The sequence below is a fragment of the Pan troglodytes genome, chromosome 17, assembly GCF_028858775.2.
Source record: "Pan troglodytes isolate AG18354 chromosome 17, NHGRI_mPanTro3-v2.0_pri, whole genome shotgun sequence".
NCBI classification, from domain to species: domain Eukaryota; kingdom Metazoa; phylum Chordata; class Mammalia; order Primates; family Hominidae; genus Pan; species Pan troglodytes.
The window spans coordinates 35,934,232-35,948,388 of NC_072415.2; the positions used below are offsets into that span (position 1 = coordinate 35,934,232).

A 14,157-nucleotide genomic window follows, 5' to 3' on the forward strand; every position below is an offset into this window, starting at 1 on the left:
GGCACTGCCAAGCCCGTTTGTTCATAAAATAAAGCAACAGTTGGGCAAATGTCAAAAGCCACACTACGAAGAACCTGACAGTAAACAAAAACCGATTAGCATAATCTACGTGGTCTGAGTGGTACTAAAACTTGACCTTTTTTCCTATTTTGATCTTTGCTACACAGCATAAAACAAAACAAAAATATTTAAAGTAAACTGCTAAATACAGCAGCAACTTCTGAAAGTCTAGGTCAGTAAAATTTAGAATGCTGCCTTGCTTGTAGGCAACAAGGGGTAGAGCACAATAAAAAACCTTTGTGTTCCGACTGGCAGTAACACAGCAGCGACTACAGCAGCTCTATCCTTTAAAAAGGAGGCAGCTCCCTGTGTATTTATCACGACTTACATTAACTGGTCACGACAGTCTCCACCATTAGACTGTAAGCTCCAGGAAGGCAAGGACCATGACTCACCACAGTAGCCTCAGCGCCTAAAATAGGCGCTCAATAAATATTTGCTGCAGAACAAATGAATAGGCGGCGATGCAGAAGGGAAGAAGAGGCTCTGGGGATAACCCCAGAGTCCATGGGGACCTTCCTTGCCCGCTCCTCAAACTCTATACTAAGGTTCCCTCCAGCGTTCCCCAAGTCCTCCTGCGAGCTCCCAAACTCGGCTGAGTTTGCAGGGCGGCGACCAGCGCTCCGACTTCCCCTCTGCCTGCCGCGACCCGCGGTGGGGTCCGCACGAAGCAGCCGCGGCACGCGGGGCGGGGCGACGCCAAAGTAACTCCGGAGCAACGCGCGGGGCCGCGGGGCCGCCGGTCCGACACACGCCCTTCCCTGAGCGGCCGCCGCCGGGCGCACGCGCCCCGCAGCCCGAACACCGCCCCATCCCTAGAGAAATCAGGCGGCGGCTGTTTGGGCTTTTGTGTCTGTAGAAAAACGCGTAAATGCGTGAAAGACTCCGAGAAAAACCGGTTCACCCTCTTCCGCCACCCACTCAGGCACAGCCAGCAGTCCGTGTTCCCAAACACTGCTGATTCCCAGCAGGCCCGCCTCCGCCTCGGCCCCTGGCCCGGCCCGGTCGACTCCGGGCCCGGCCCTTCCCCCCGCATCTGTCCCTCCCAGAGGCGGGAAGGGCCTGGCATCCGCAACCCCGCGCGGTTTCACCTTCTGAATCGCAGCGGGAGTGATCTCCCCCTTGCCTCGCTGCCTCGGGGCCGCGAAAGCCACAGACATGTTGCCGCCGTCACCACTATCGGCAAGTCCCGAGCGCTCCGGGTGAACGGCAAACTGGGGGAGAGACGCCGGCCTCTCGGGCTGAACCACCTCGGGAATGCGGGGAGGGGGGATGCTCCGGGGCCAAGCGGACGGGCGGCGGGGCAGGCCTGAAGGAGGCACTCTGGCCCAGGGATGTCTCGCTTCTGCGCACTCTGGGGGACCCCTAGCCCTGGCCGAACTTTCTTGACCGTCCTCGCATCCCCCGAGCTCTCCTTATGGGCACCCCCTGGCCCTTTGCGCTAATGGTAGAGTCGCGCCCTAGTCCTCCCTCCGCTTCAGCGATTCAGGAAATGGTCCCGCCGCCGCGGGAGAAGGACAGGCTGGGGCAGCCCCTGTCACAGGAAATGCGAGCGGCCCAAGCCGGCCCGCCCCCTTCGCGCCGTTGCAACTTGCCTCCCTCTCCGGCCCTCTGAAGCGTCTCCCCGACTGTGTTGCAGAGCGTGCCCTAGACCTAGTTCAGTTTTTCCAACTTCATCCTTACTTACGCCTCCTGGCAAGAAGTGGCCGCCCCGAGTTGTCCCGGCAGCCCTGAGAGGGGAGGAAGGTCAAGACTCGGGAGTTCGTGCAAATCCGTGGAGCATCTGCCGAGATAGGGCAGAGGTGGAAGGACAAGGTGAACGCGGATTCGCTGGTTTAAATGGCTCGGCTACGCCCCAAATGCGCACCTCCGAGTCCACAGTCTCGCACGCACGCACAAAGTCGTGCCTAACAATTGGAAAGTAACCCTGACCCGAAACCGGGACACCAAGGTTGTGTCCAGTGCTCAGGGGCAATCGGCCAGCTTGGCTGGAGCGGACAGAGAAGAGCTCGCCTCTTGGGACAAACCCTTAGCAGGAAAGTGGGTCGATTTCGTCTGACTTGGCTCTTTGGAATTAAGTTGTGAAACAGGGCATCCTCACTCTCTGTTTTTTAAGAGAGTACTTACTTAGTGCCTTGTAAATTAGGCCCAAGCTGCCAGGCTTCAAGTCAGTGTAAGGGAAAAAGGCAAAGTTTTCAAATTATGGAAGGAACACGGACAAATGTGGGTTTTGTGTTGCCGTGGGGTTTTAAAGTATTCTGTAAATTTAGACTTCCATATAACACAAAGGGAAAGTTTATATAAAGTGTTACCCAACGTTAATGAATAATAAAAAATATTTCCATTTTTTATATAAATTGGAAAAATAAAGAAAAAATACATTATTTTAAAAATTTAATCACTTGAGGCCAGGAGTTTGAGACCAGCCTGGGCAACAAAGTGAGACCTCTGTCTCTACAAGAATTTTTTAAATTGGCTGGGTATGGTGGTGTGCACCTGTAGTTCCAGCTACTAAGGAGGCTGAGGTGGAAGAATCACTTGAGCCCAGGGGGTGGAGACTGCAGTAAGCCATGACTGCCCCACCACACTCCACCCTGGGTGACACAGCAAGACCCTGTCTCAAAAAAAAAAAAAAAAAAGAAAGAAAAATCAAGTATCAAATAAATGCTCTTCACAAAAATGTCAAGAATTTCATTGATTAAATGCATTGTTTGTTAGGCTTTATACTGGAAACCTAGGGTACGATTGTGAATAAGCTGGACATGGAACCTCCTCTCAAGGAGCTTATACACTAGTGGGACTAACAGACCAGAAACAAACAAATATGTATATATGCAAAGTCCCAAGAAAAACTAGCCAAAAAAAAGGGGGGGGGGGACTAACAGAATGACAGGGACACTTACATGAGTTAGTGTGAAAAGTCTTCCCGATTATATTTAAACTGGGACCTAAAGGATGAAGACTCAAGCTGTCATAAGAATAAAGGGAAGAAAGTTTATGCTCCTACTGACAGTAATTACTCTTAAAAATTTAATTGTTATCTTTCACTATTGTAAGCCTTGAAGAAAACACTCTGGTATAGCTGGACTTAAGGCAATCACACCAAATTGGAAAACTTCTGTCAAATTTGGAAACCAATACTTGTCTACCACTATCACTGTGCACTCAACACCTAGCATGCAGAGTCATGTCTCAATGCTTTACACAAAAGTACCTTAGTACTTAGTAGCTAAGAACAGTATTTCAATAGGAAACATGAATCGTAAATAGTCCTACTGCTCCAGTTCTGTGCATTTGGCAGATAGCACTGAAACTTCAAAGAGCAACATGAACCAGTAGGAACACTTGTCTAATTTCCATATCCCAGCAAAAAAATAAGTAGTCCAAGGGGGCTTCTATTCCAGGGAGGCACCTGGAGCTAGTTACCTTCTTTATTTAAATTACAGCTCCCCAAAGGTGAGAAAGGGAAATCCACTGAAAACAGGTTACAGTTGGCCTGAGATGTTTATTTCTTCAGAGTAGCAGGGTAGGGCCCAGAGAACCCATAGCCTGCAGGCATGGATAGCCACAGTCTTTTCTGTGACACCATGTATGCCATAAAGATACCATTATTTTCTGTGTCTGATCACATGAAATCAGTTGAAAAGCATTGTTCTATAAGTCCAGCCAGAAATACAAATGATCTCCTTGAGAGAGGATACTTAAAAAGAACTACTTCACCCTCAAGCTTCCTTGCTAAAACCCAATCAATCCAATCAGTTAGCCTGACCTGGAAAAATAGAAAATTCGGAAAGAGGAAAGATTGAGACTGAAGCCTGGAAGATCTTTCTTAAAATTTTGGGGCCTTTGTAATGTAAGAGTCCTGAGCTAGGGGATACTTAGGGGAACATAATAAGTCCCGTCTCACCTGACCACTAGTTTTAAGAGGAATCCCAAGGTAGACAGAGTGGCAGCAGAGTTGGTAGAAGGAGAATAAACAGTCCCTAGCATTTAGTTACGAAGAAAAGGAGAACAAATATGGGAAGTTGGCCTAAGACTGGGAAAGGACTCTAAGGACTTAAAGGTAAGCTACTCAGGCAACCATCTCCCCAACCAAAAAAATCAGTCCCACTATTTAAACTGCTCTTGAATGAGAGACATCTAAAGAAGGAATCCAACTCACATAACCAAGAGGTAGAAGGAGTTTGGAATCCTAAATTGAAGAACATATAGAGTGGGTCAGAATAAGAAAAATAATCTGTGTGAACAGTTAATTCTTGATTACTCACACTAATGAATATGAAGTAGGCAGATTTAACAAAGATTAAAAAAATAAAATTGTTCATGTTTGATTTTTTGTTTCAATTTTTAAACTGTTTTATATAAATTTGTACTCCTTAAAATACACCCCGCCCCCCATACACACGCACACATATATATTTGAGGCAGGGTCTCACTCTGTCACCCAGGCTGGAGTGTGGCACAATTTTAGCTCATTGCAGCCTCGACTTCCCAGGCTGAAACGATCCTCTCACCTCAGCCTCCTGAGTAGCTGGGACTACAGGCATGCACCGCCATGCCTGGGTAATTTTTGTATTTTTTGATAGAGACAGGGTTTCACCATTTTTTTCAGGCTGTTCTTGAACTCCTTTACTCCTGGTCTCGATCCACCCACCTTGGCCTCCCAAAGTGCTAGGAGAACAGACATGAGCTACCACACCTGACCGTGTATTCCTTAAATATATTTTTATGAATTGACAAAGTGAAGTGCTCCTGTAATATGTTCAATATTTAATGAAACTATATAATCATGGCATTAAAAATTATCTTAATCCACAAAAAATATGTACGAATAGGTAACTAAAATAATCTTGCTTTCATACAAGCATTTCTTTAATATGTATTGTTTTAGAATTAATAGAGTATCTGCACTACCAAATGTGCTGATATTTTAAGCCCCTGAGCTGTCATAAATTCTTAGAATACATTGAGAAGGCATAGACCAAGCCTGTCTGCTCATAACTGGGCTCAGAGCAAAACCCTTCAGGTAATATCTTTCAAAATATTTCTGTTCACAGTCCCTGTGGCATTTGATGAGTCAATTTGAGTTGTGGCTCCCACAGATTTCAAGACTGTAAAGAAAGAAGCATACATCTATATATTTATATAATCATTATTCAGGCAAGAACAAATCACCTTTCCCAATTCTCCGTAAAGGACTTTTATTTTTGATACTATGGAAGATTTCATTCAAAGTAGACTATAACAAAGCCTATTGGAGGCATTTTCATCTCCTCTTATAGTACCAAATACAGAATTAATTATGAACTGAATCAATTATATTTTTGGGTTTAATGATATAGAAAAGTATTGCTTTTTAAAAAAATTAGTTCCTATGGAAAGCTTTCACTCTTTGTGAAAGATGCATAGGTTTGGAGTTCCCAATTCTTCTACCCATGGCATAATACTGGACAGGTCATTTCTGTATCTCACTGGACTTCCTGAAAAACAGCTGCCATATCTAAAAAGCTATTACAAATAATGTTTTTTTATTTAGCATTTATTATGCACTAGCCTCTGTGCCTTACATTAGATCCCTTAATTAAACAATTACCTTCCATTAGATCCTTTAAGACTGTCTCAATTTTAACATATAAAATGTGTAAAAATTAATGGGATATTGTAAATTACTAAACAAGGACAAGATTTGCAATGTAATAATATAATTAGGAAAAATGGACATTTTAGGACTATAATCCAAAGTACTTGATAGGGCAGTCTACCCTTGGGAAATCTGCTGACCTTAAATATCAAATGTTCTTTTTTCACATTTAGCATGTTCTGTGCCCTTGGGCATGATATGCGGTTATTCTGCACTTAGTAAAAGAATATTACTGTTCTTGAACTAGTTCACAATTTATAGAGAGGATTATAATATACTATCTGTTAACTAATTTCGCTACGAATGCGTGTAGTAGGCAGAATAATTTCATCACCTTAAAAATGACGACCTCCTAATCCAGAACCTGTGATTATGTTAGGTTCCATGGCAAAGTGGAATTAAGGTTTTAGATGGAATTAAGATGGTTAATGAACTGACTTTGAGATACTGCGATTAATGTGGATTATCCAGGTGAGCCCAGTGAAATCATAAGTGTCCTTAAATGGGAATCTGTGAGGCTGAAGAGTCAGAATTAGAGGGTTTCTTGAGAGAAAGATTAAATCGGCCATTCCTGGCTTTGCTGACACCGTGACTTTCGCCCAGTGAGGCCTATTTCAGACATGTGACCTCCAAAACTATGATATTAATAAATATGTGTTGTTTTAAACCACTAAATTTGTCGTAATTTGTTAGATGAGCAATAGGAAGCCAATACAATGTTGTTTTCCAATATAACATTTATGTTTGAATTAGACATTATGCAGTAAAAATTGATAAATTATTAAATATATTACAAAATATGGTGTCTTAAACTAACCTAACAGTTATATTTATTATATGTTTTCCTTAAAAGAAAAATAATATAATATTGTGGAGATTATACCCTATAGAGATAAAACTCATGCTAAAGCCAGTACAAAACATAGAAGAAAATAAAATTGCACTGTTGGGTACAATTTTATTTATAAGTACACTATAATAAGTTCAATATGCACATTGCAAACCCAGGAACAGTGGTTCTCAAACTCTATGGTCTCAGAAATACTTTGCATCCTTAAAAATTATCATGTGCCTCAAAGCCCTTTTGTTTAGCTGGGTAATATCTCTTAATATTTACCTAATTAAAAATTAAAACTTGGAAACTTTTAAACATAAGCAGAGACTCCATTAGCTGTCAGGGGAATGAGATCATCACACATCATGTATACTCTGGAAAAACTATTGTACACTCATAAGAGAAAATGAATTTTAAAAGACAAAAAACCTCTATTGTCATTACAAAAATATTTTTAACCCCTTGGACCTCTAAAAGGATACAGAGGATCTCCAGGGACCCCAACATGATACTTCCTAGCATCAATAAACTTTAAAATAATCATATTTACAAACAAAACTGGTATAACTATTAAGTCAATAAGGAAGATAAAACAGAATACTAAGAAGTATTCAAATAACTCAAGAAAGGATAGGAAAAAAACTTTTATGAAACAAATACAAAAAAAGTAAGATAATAGATTTCAAGCCAAGCTATTGATATACTAAAAATAAATAGTCAAAAGACTCCAGTTAAAAGGCAGACATGGCTGGGCACAGTGGCGCATGCCTGTAATCCCAGCACTTTGGGAGGCTGAGGTGGGTGGATCATGAAGTCCAGGGATGAGACCATTCTGGCCAACACAGTGAAACCCCATCTCTACTAAAAATACAAAAAATTAGCCACGTGTGGTGGCATGCGCCTATAGTCCCAGCTACTCGGGAGGCTGAGGCAGGAGACTCGCTTGAACCTGGGAGGCAGAGGTTGCAGTGAGCAGAGATCACACCACTGCAGTCCAACCTGGGTGACAGAGCGAGGCTCCATCTCAAAAAAAAAAAAAAAAAAGGCAGACATTGGGAGAAGCACTTCTGATACCGGTGGAGGGTCTTGACTAGGAGTTGTCCAGGTTCTTGTCATGTTGAACAAAGAATTGAACAAAATGCACAAACAAAGCAATGAAAGAATGAAACAACAAAAGCACAGATTTATTGAAGTGAAAGTACACTCTACAGAGTGGGAGCAGGCTTGAGCAAGCAGCTTAAGAGCCCTGGTTGCAAATCTTCTGGGGTTTAAATACCCTTTAGAGGTTTCCTATAGGTTACACCCTATGTAAATGAAGACTTGGTTCATGATCAATCAGAGGCTGAAGTGAAGGTTCAGCTTCTGACCAATCAGAGGCTGAAGTGAAGTTACACCCTATTGCAAATGAAGACTTGGCCTGTGACCAATCAGAGGCTGAAGGCTCCCTGTTTCCAAACCCTATTCTCCTGCCTCACTTCCTAAATGTTGAAGTTAGAACTTTGCCTCAGTAAATCCAATGCTCCATAAAACAACAGGAAAACGGGGGAAAAAAGGTCTTTATAAACTTTTGCGGAAATCCTAAATTAACCAAAGTCTTGCAAAGCCTAGTGTATATTTAAGAAAATGGCTGAATCTCAGTAAGAATAGTGAGCTTTGTAACTTTTTAACTTGCCCTATACTCATCCATCTCTGCCAAGCTCCATGGCATACTTGAAAACCAGCAGACTCACAACCATGGTACTTGTAAAAATCAGCAGTATACCAGTCACTGGAGGGGACAGAACAGTGTTGGAATTAATAACAACAAAGCTGCATCCCCAGAGATCTGTCACTAGTTGACCTGTCAGGTAGGTCTCTGACAAAACTAGATTCGTAGGACATGTCTTTACTTGACCTAAGAATATACAGTGGCAATTGCTTAACATTGCAGCTGCCTGAGACAGAGATCCCATTTGGAGTAAACAAGAGACTGGTCCAAAAACTGAAAAAGAGGCCAGGTGCGGTGACTCACGCCTATAATCCTAGCACTTTGGGAGGACAAGGTGGGATGACTGCTTGAGCGTGGGAGTTCAAGACTAGCCTGGGCAACAGAGTGAGACCTTATCTCTACTAAAAATAAAAAATAAAATTAGCTGGGCATGGGGGCATGTGCCTGTAGTCCCAGCTACTCAGGAGCCTAAGGCTTCTTGAGCCCAGGTGATCAAAGCTGCAGTGAGCTGGGATTGCACCACTGCACTCCAGCCTGAGCAACAGAGCAAGACCTTGTCTCAAAAAAATAATAATAAGTTAAAAAAAAAAACTGAAAAGGAAAATTAGGGAAATGAGATGTACACAGGAGACTTGCTTTGAAAAGTTCTGTCATATTCTTGGAGATGTAAAAGGCCACGTGCATACGCAGAATTGTGCACATGCCCAGGTACAACCTGCAAAGGCCCTAATCTCTCACTTTTGTTTGACCCTGAGGATCTGAGAAAGCAGGAAGTTAAAATGAAAGCAGAGTTTTTAACTGATGGAGAATTGAAATTATGCCCCAACATATACATAAAGCCCTGGCAAAGGGAGAGAGATATATTGGTTCAAGGCATTTAAAAAGAAGTCTTAACCCACACATCACCTGATAACTAGCTAATGAAGTAGAAATTTCATATAGACTTTAGATAATTATCACAGCAAAGTCCTAATCGAAGAGCAACAACAAACGATGGAAAGGGAAGACTATGAGTTGCCATATTAATGGTACCATGAAATGTACGCTTGTCAACAAAAAAATTGTCAGGCAAAAAAATCAGGAAAGTGTGGCTTGTAAACAAGGGGAAAAAGCAATCAATAGAAACTGCCCCTGAGGAAGCCCAGATATTAGACTTGCTATACAAAGGCTTTAAATCACCCATAGTAAATATATTCAAAGAACTAAAAGAAATGATGTTTCAAGAATTAAAGAAACTTTTCCCCTACTTCCTGGCTGCCTAAGGATCGACTGCCATCACAAACAAAACAGTAACTATTTCAACGAGGAAGTTCATGACCTACCAACTACTTCAGAGGAAACAAATGGGCATCAGTGTCCTTCACCCTGGGAAGGCAACAGTACCTAAGACAGAAATTTGGGGGAAACTAGCCAAAATGTACAATACCACACTGGATGTCATCTTTGAATTTGGATTCAGAACCTATTTTAGTGGTGGCAAGACAACTGGCTTTGGCATGATTTTATAATTCTTTGGATTATGCAAAGAAAAATGAACGCAAATATAGACTTACAAGACATGGCCTGTATGAGAAGAAAAAGACCTTAAGAAAACAGCAAAAGAAATGCAAGAACAGAATGAAGAAAGTCAGGTGGACTGCAAAGGCCAATGGTGCCAGCAAAAAGTGAGCTAGAGATTGGGTAACAGTAGGAGTATGGATTCTGCAATGACTAATGACTTCATCTGTGCTGACTGCATGGATTTTTCACAAAAGGATTAATAAACTGAAAAAAACTTAAGAATTAAAGAAAAACATGAAAACAATGTTTCTCACCCCCAAAAATATTAAGATAAATATTATTAAAAACCACAAAAAACAAAAAAATCATTGAAATGCACAAAATCTGAAATAAAAAATTCATGAGAAAGGTTCAAAAGCAGATTAGAACTAGAAGAAAAAAAATCAGTAAACTGCAGATATGTCAAATGAGATTATATAGTGTGAGAAACAGAAAAAATAATTAGGAAAAAGTTAACTTCATTTAGCCAGGGATGCAAGTATGGTTCAACATACATGAGTCAATAAATGTGATATATCACATTAACAGAACAAAGACAAAAACCATATTATCATTTCAATAGATACTAAAAAAGCATGTGATAAAATTCAACATCCCTTCCTTCATGAAAAAAAAAAAAAAACCAACAAACTGGGTATAGAAGAAACATACCTCAAAACAATAAAGGCCATATATGACCAACCTGCAGCTAACATCATACTAAACAGGGAAAAATTGAAAGCCTTTCCTCTACAATCTGGAAAAAGACAAGGATGTCCACTTTCACTACTCCTATTTAACATAGTACTGGAAACCCTAGCCAGAGCAGTTACGCAAGAGAAAGAAAGACAGGGCATCCAAATTGGAAAGGAAAAAGTCAAATTATACTTGTTTGCAGAACCATGATTTTATATTTAGAAACATATAAGATCGAATACAGTAAAGTTGCAGGATACAAAATCAACATACAAAAAAGTAGCATTTATATATGCAGTGAACAATCTGAAAAAGAAATCAAGAAAACAATCCCATTCACAATAGTTACCAAACAAAACAAAATATAAGAATAAATTTAAGCAAAGAAGTAAAAAATATCTACAAAGAAAACTGTAAAACACTGATGAAAGAAATTGAAGAGAACACCAAAAAATGAAAAGATATTCCATGCTAATGAATTAGAAGAATTAATATTGTCAAAATGTCCATACTATCCAAAGTGATCTATAGATTCAATGCAATCCCCATTAAAATACCAGTGACATTCTTTACAGAAATAGAAAACAAACTGTATGAAACCACAAAAAGATCCTTAATACTCAAAGCAATCTTAAGCTTTGAAAGAAAAGAAAGAAAACCAAAGAAAGAAACCAAAAGAAAGAAACGAAAGAAAGAAAACCAAAGCTGGAGGCATCCCACTATCTGACTTCAAAATATACTATTAATACAAAATGTATTATTAATACTATTAATACAAAATATACTATTAATACAAAGCTATAGTAGCCAAAACGACATGGTACTAACATAAAAAGAGACATGGTACTAACATAAAAACAGATGCATAGACCGATGGAACGGAATAGAGAAGCCAGAAATAAATCCACATATCTACAGTGAACTCATTTTCAACAAAGGTGCCAAAAACATACATTGGGAAAAGGACATTATCTTGAATAAAATGTACTAGGAAAACGGGATAACCACATGCAAAATGAAACTAGACCACAATCTCTCACCATATACAAAGTCAAATCAAAATGGATTAAAGAGTTAAATGTAAGACATGAAACTACTAGAAGAAAACATTGGGGAACGCTTCAGAACACTGATCTGGGCAAGATTTTTTTTTAAATTTTTTTTTTTTTTGAGACAGACTCTGTTACCCAGGCTGCATTGCAGTGACATGATCTCGGCTCACTGCAACCTCCGCCTCCCAGGTTCAAGCAATTCTCCTGCCTCAGCCTCCCAAGTACCTGGGATTACTGGTACGTGCACCACCATGCCCAGCTAATTTTTGTAGAGACAGGGTTTCACCATGTTTGCCAGGCTGGTCTCAAACTCCTGACCTCGTGATCCGCCCACCTCAGCCTTCCAAAGTGCTGGGATTACAGGCATGAGCCACCACGCCCGGCCGGGCCAAGATTTTTTGGATAAGACCCCTGAAACACAGGCAACAAAAGCAAAAATAGACAAATTGGATTATATCAAGCTAAAAAACTTCTGCACAGCAAAGAAAACAATCAAGAGTGAAGAGTCAACCTAAGGAATGGGAGAAAATATTTGCAAACTATTCATCTGATAAGGGATTAATAACCAGAATATATAAGGAACTCAATAGCAAAAAAGCAAATACAATCCAATTTTAAAATGAACAAATGATCTGATAGGCATTTCTCAAAAGAATACATGCAATTGATCAACTCCACTAATCATTGAAGAAATGTAAATCAGAATCACAGTGAGATATTATCTCACCCCAGTTAGAATGGCTATTTTCAAAAAGACAAAAGATAATTGTGGTAAAGATGTGGAGAAAGGAAACTTACACACTGCTGAGGGAAATGTAAATTAGTACAGCCATTATGAAAAAAAGTATGGCGGCTCCTCGAAAAAAACCTAAAAACTGTACTACCATCTGATCCACCAATCCTATTGCTGGGTATATTTCCAAAAGAAAGAAAATCAGTATGTTGAGGAGATATCTGCACTCCCACATTTATTGCAGCACTATTCACAATAGTTGAGATATGAAATCAATGTAAGTGTCCATCAATGGATGAATGGATTAAAAAAAAAGTGTGGTGTGTATAAACAATCAAGCAGTATTCAGCCATAAAAAAATGAAATCCTATCCTTTGACACAACATGAATAGAATTGGAGGACATTATAATAAATAAAATAAGCCAGGCACAGAAAGACAAGTATCACTTGTTCTCATTCACATGTAAGAGCTAAACAAACAAACAAAAATTAATCTCATAGAGGTACAGAGTAGAATGCCAGTTACAACGGTCCGGGAAGCATAGAAAAGAGAGGAAAATGGACGGGCGTGGTGGCTCATGCCTGTAATCCCAGCACTTTGGGAGGCCCAGGCGGGTGGATCACGAGGTCAGGAGATCGAGACCATCCTTGCTAACATGATGAAATTCCATCTCCACTAAAAATACAAAAAATTAGCAGGGCATGGTGGCGGGCACCTGTAGTCCCAGCTACTCAGGAGGCTGAGGCAGGAGAATGGCGTGAACCCGGGAGGCAGAGCTTGCAGTGAGCCAAGATCGCGCCACTGCACTCCAGTCTGGGGGGAGAGAGTGAGACTCCAACTCAAAAAAAAATTAAAAAAAGAAAATAGAGGAAAATGAAGAGAAGCTGGCTAATGAGTACAAAATTACAGTGGAAAGGAAGACGTTCTAGTGTTCTATAACACAGTAGGGTAAATACATTTAACAATAGCTTATTGTATATTTCAAAGTAGCTAGAAGAGATTTGGAATGTTCCCAACACAAGAAATGATAAATGCTTGAGGTGACAGATATCCCACTTACCCAGATTTGATCATTATACATTGTATGCATGTGTCAAAATACCATATGTAAACCAGAAATATGGGCAATCATTATGTATCAATTTTTAAAAATTAACCGTATTTAGAACCATAGAGACCTGCAGGACACCATCAAGCCCACCAGCATACACATTATGGGAGTTCCAGAAGAAAAAAGAAGAGAAAAAGAAAGATTATTTGAACAAATAATTCCCATAATTTCTAAATTTGATTTTTAAAAATTAAACTGTGTATTCAAGAAGCGCAACAAATTCCAAGTAAAATAAACCCAAAAGAGATCCATGCCTAAACATGGTCAAACTGTTGAAAGACAAAGAAATAGCCTTGAAAGCAAGAAAAGAGCTCATTACATACAAATATATATATATATATTTTTTTTTTGAGATGGAGTCTCGCTCTGTCATCCAGGCTGGAGTGCAGTGGTGAAATCTCGGCTCACTGCAAGCTCTGCTTCCTGGGTTCACACCATTCTCCTGCCTCAGCCTCGAGTAGCTAGGACTACAGGCGCCCGCCAGCATGCTCGGCTAATTTTCTTTTGTATTTTTAGTAAAGACGGGGTTTCACCGTGTTAGCCAGGATGGTCTTGATCTCCTGACCTCGTGATCCACCCGCTTGGGCCTCCCAAAGTGCTGGGATTACAGGCATGAGCCACCGTGCCCGGCCAGGATTCTTAATAAGATTAACAACTGACTTCTCATCAGAAATCTCAGGGGACAGAACAAAACTGCCAACAGCTCTCCAATATTTGGGTTAATGCTGAAAGATCACCCAGGACAGTTATTCCAAAACTTTAGGTTTCAAAATGTCTGCT

At 40.6% G+C, this 14,157-nt stretch overlaps 1 protein-coding gene and 1 pseudogene across 1 annotated transcript in view; one reads left to right on the forward strand and one right to left on the reverse strand.

Moving 5' to 3' along the window:
• The window catches only part of SS18 (SS18 subunit of BAF chromatin remodeling complex), a gene marked incomplete at its 5' end in the record, with an annotated part of 73,222 nt that extends 71,921 nt beyond the window's left edge, over positions 1 to 1,301 (reverse strand). Inside the window, 1 exon segment of the mRNA NM_001246581.1 lies at positions 1,152 to 1,301. Within this exon segment, the coding sequence (NP_001233510.1) occupies positions 1,152 to 1,220 (69 nt within the window).
• A 7,114-nt stretch (positions 1,302 to 8,415) lies between these two features.
• LOC745162 (small ribosomal subunit protein eS24-like) lies at positions 8,416 to 9,912 on the forward strand (annotated as a pseudogene).
• The last annotated feature ends 4,245 nt before the right edge of the window (positions 9,913 to 14,157 follow it).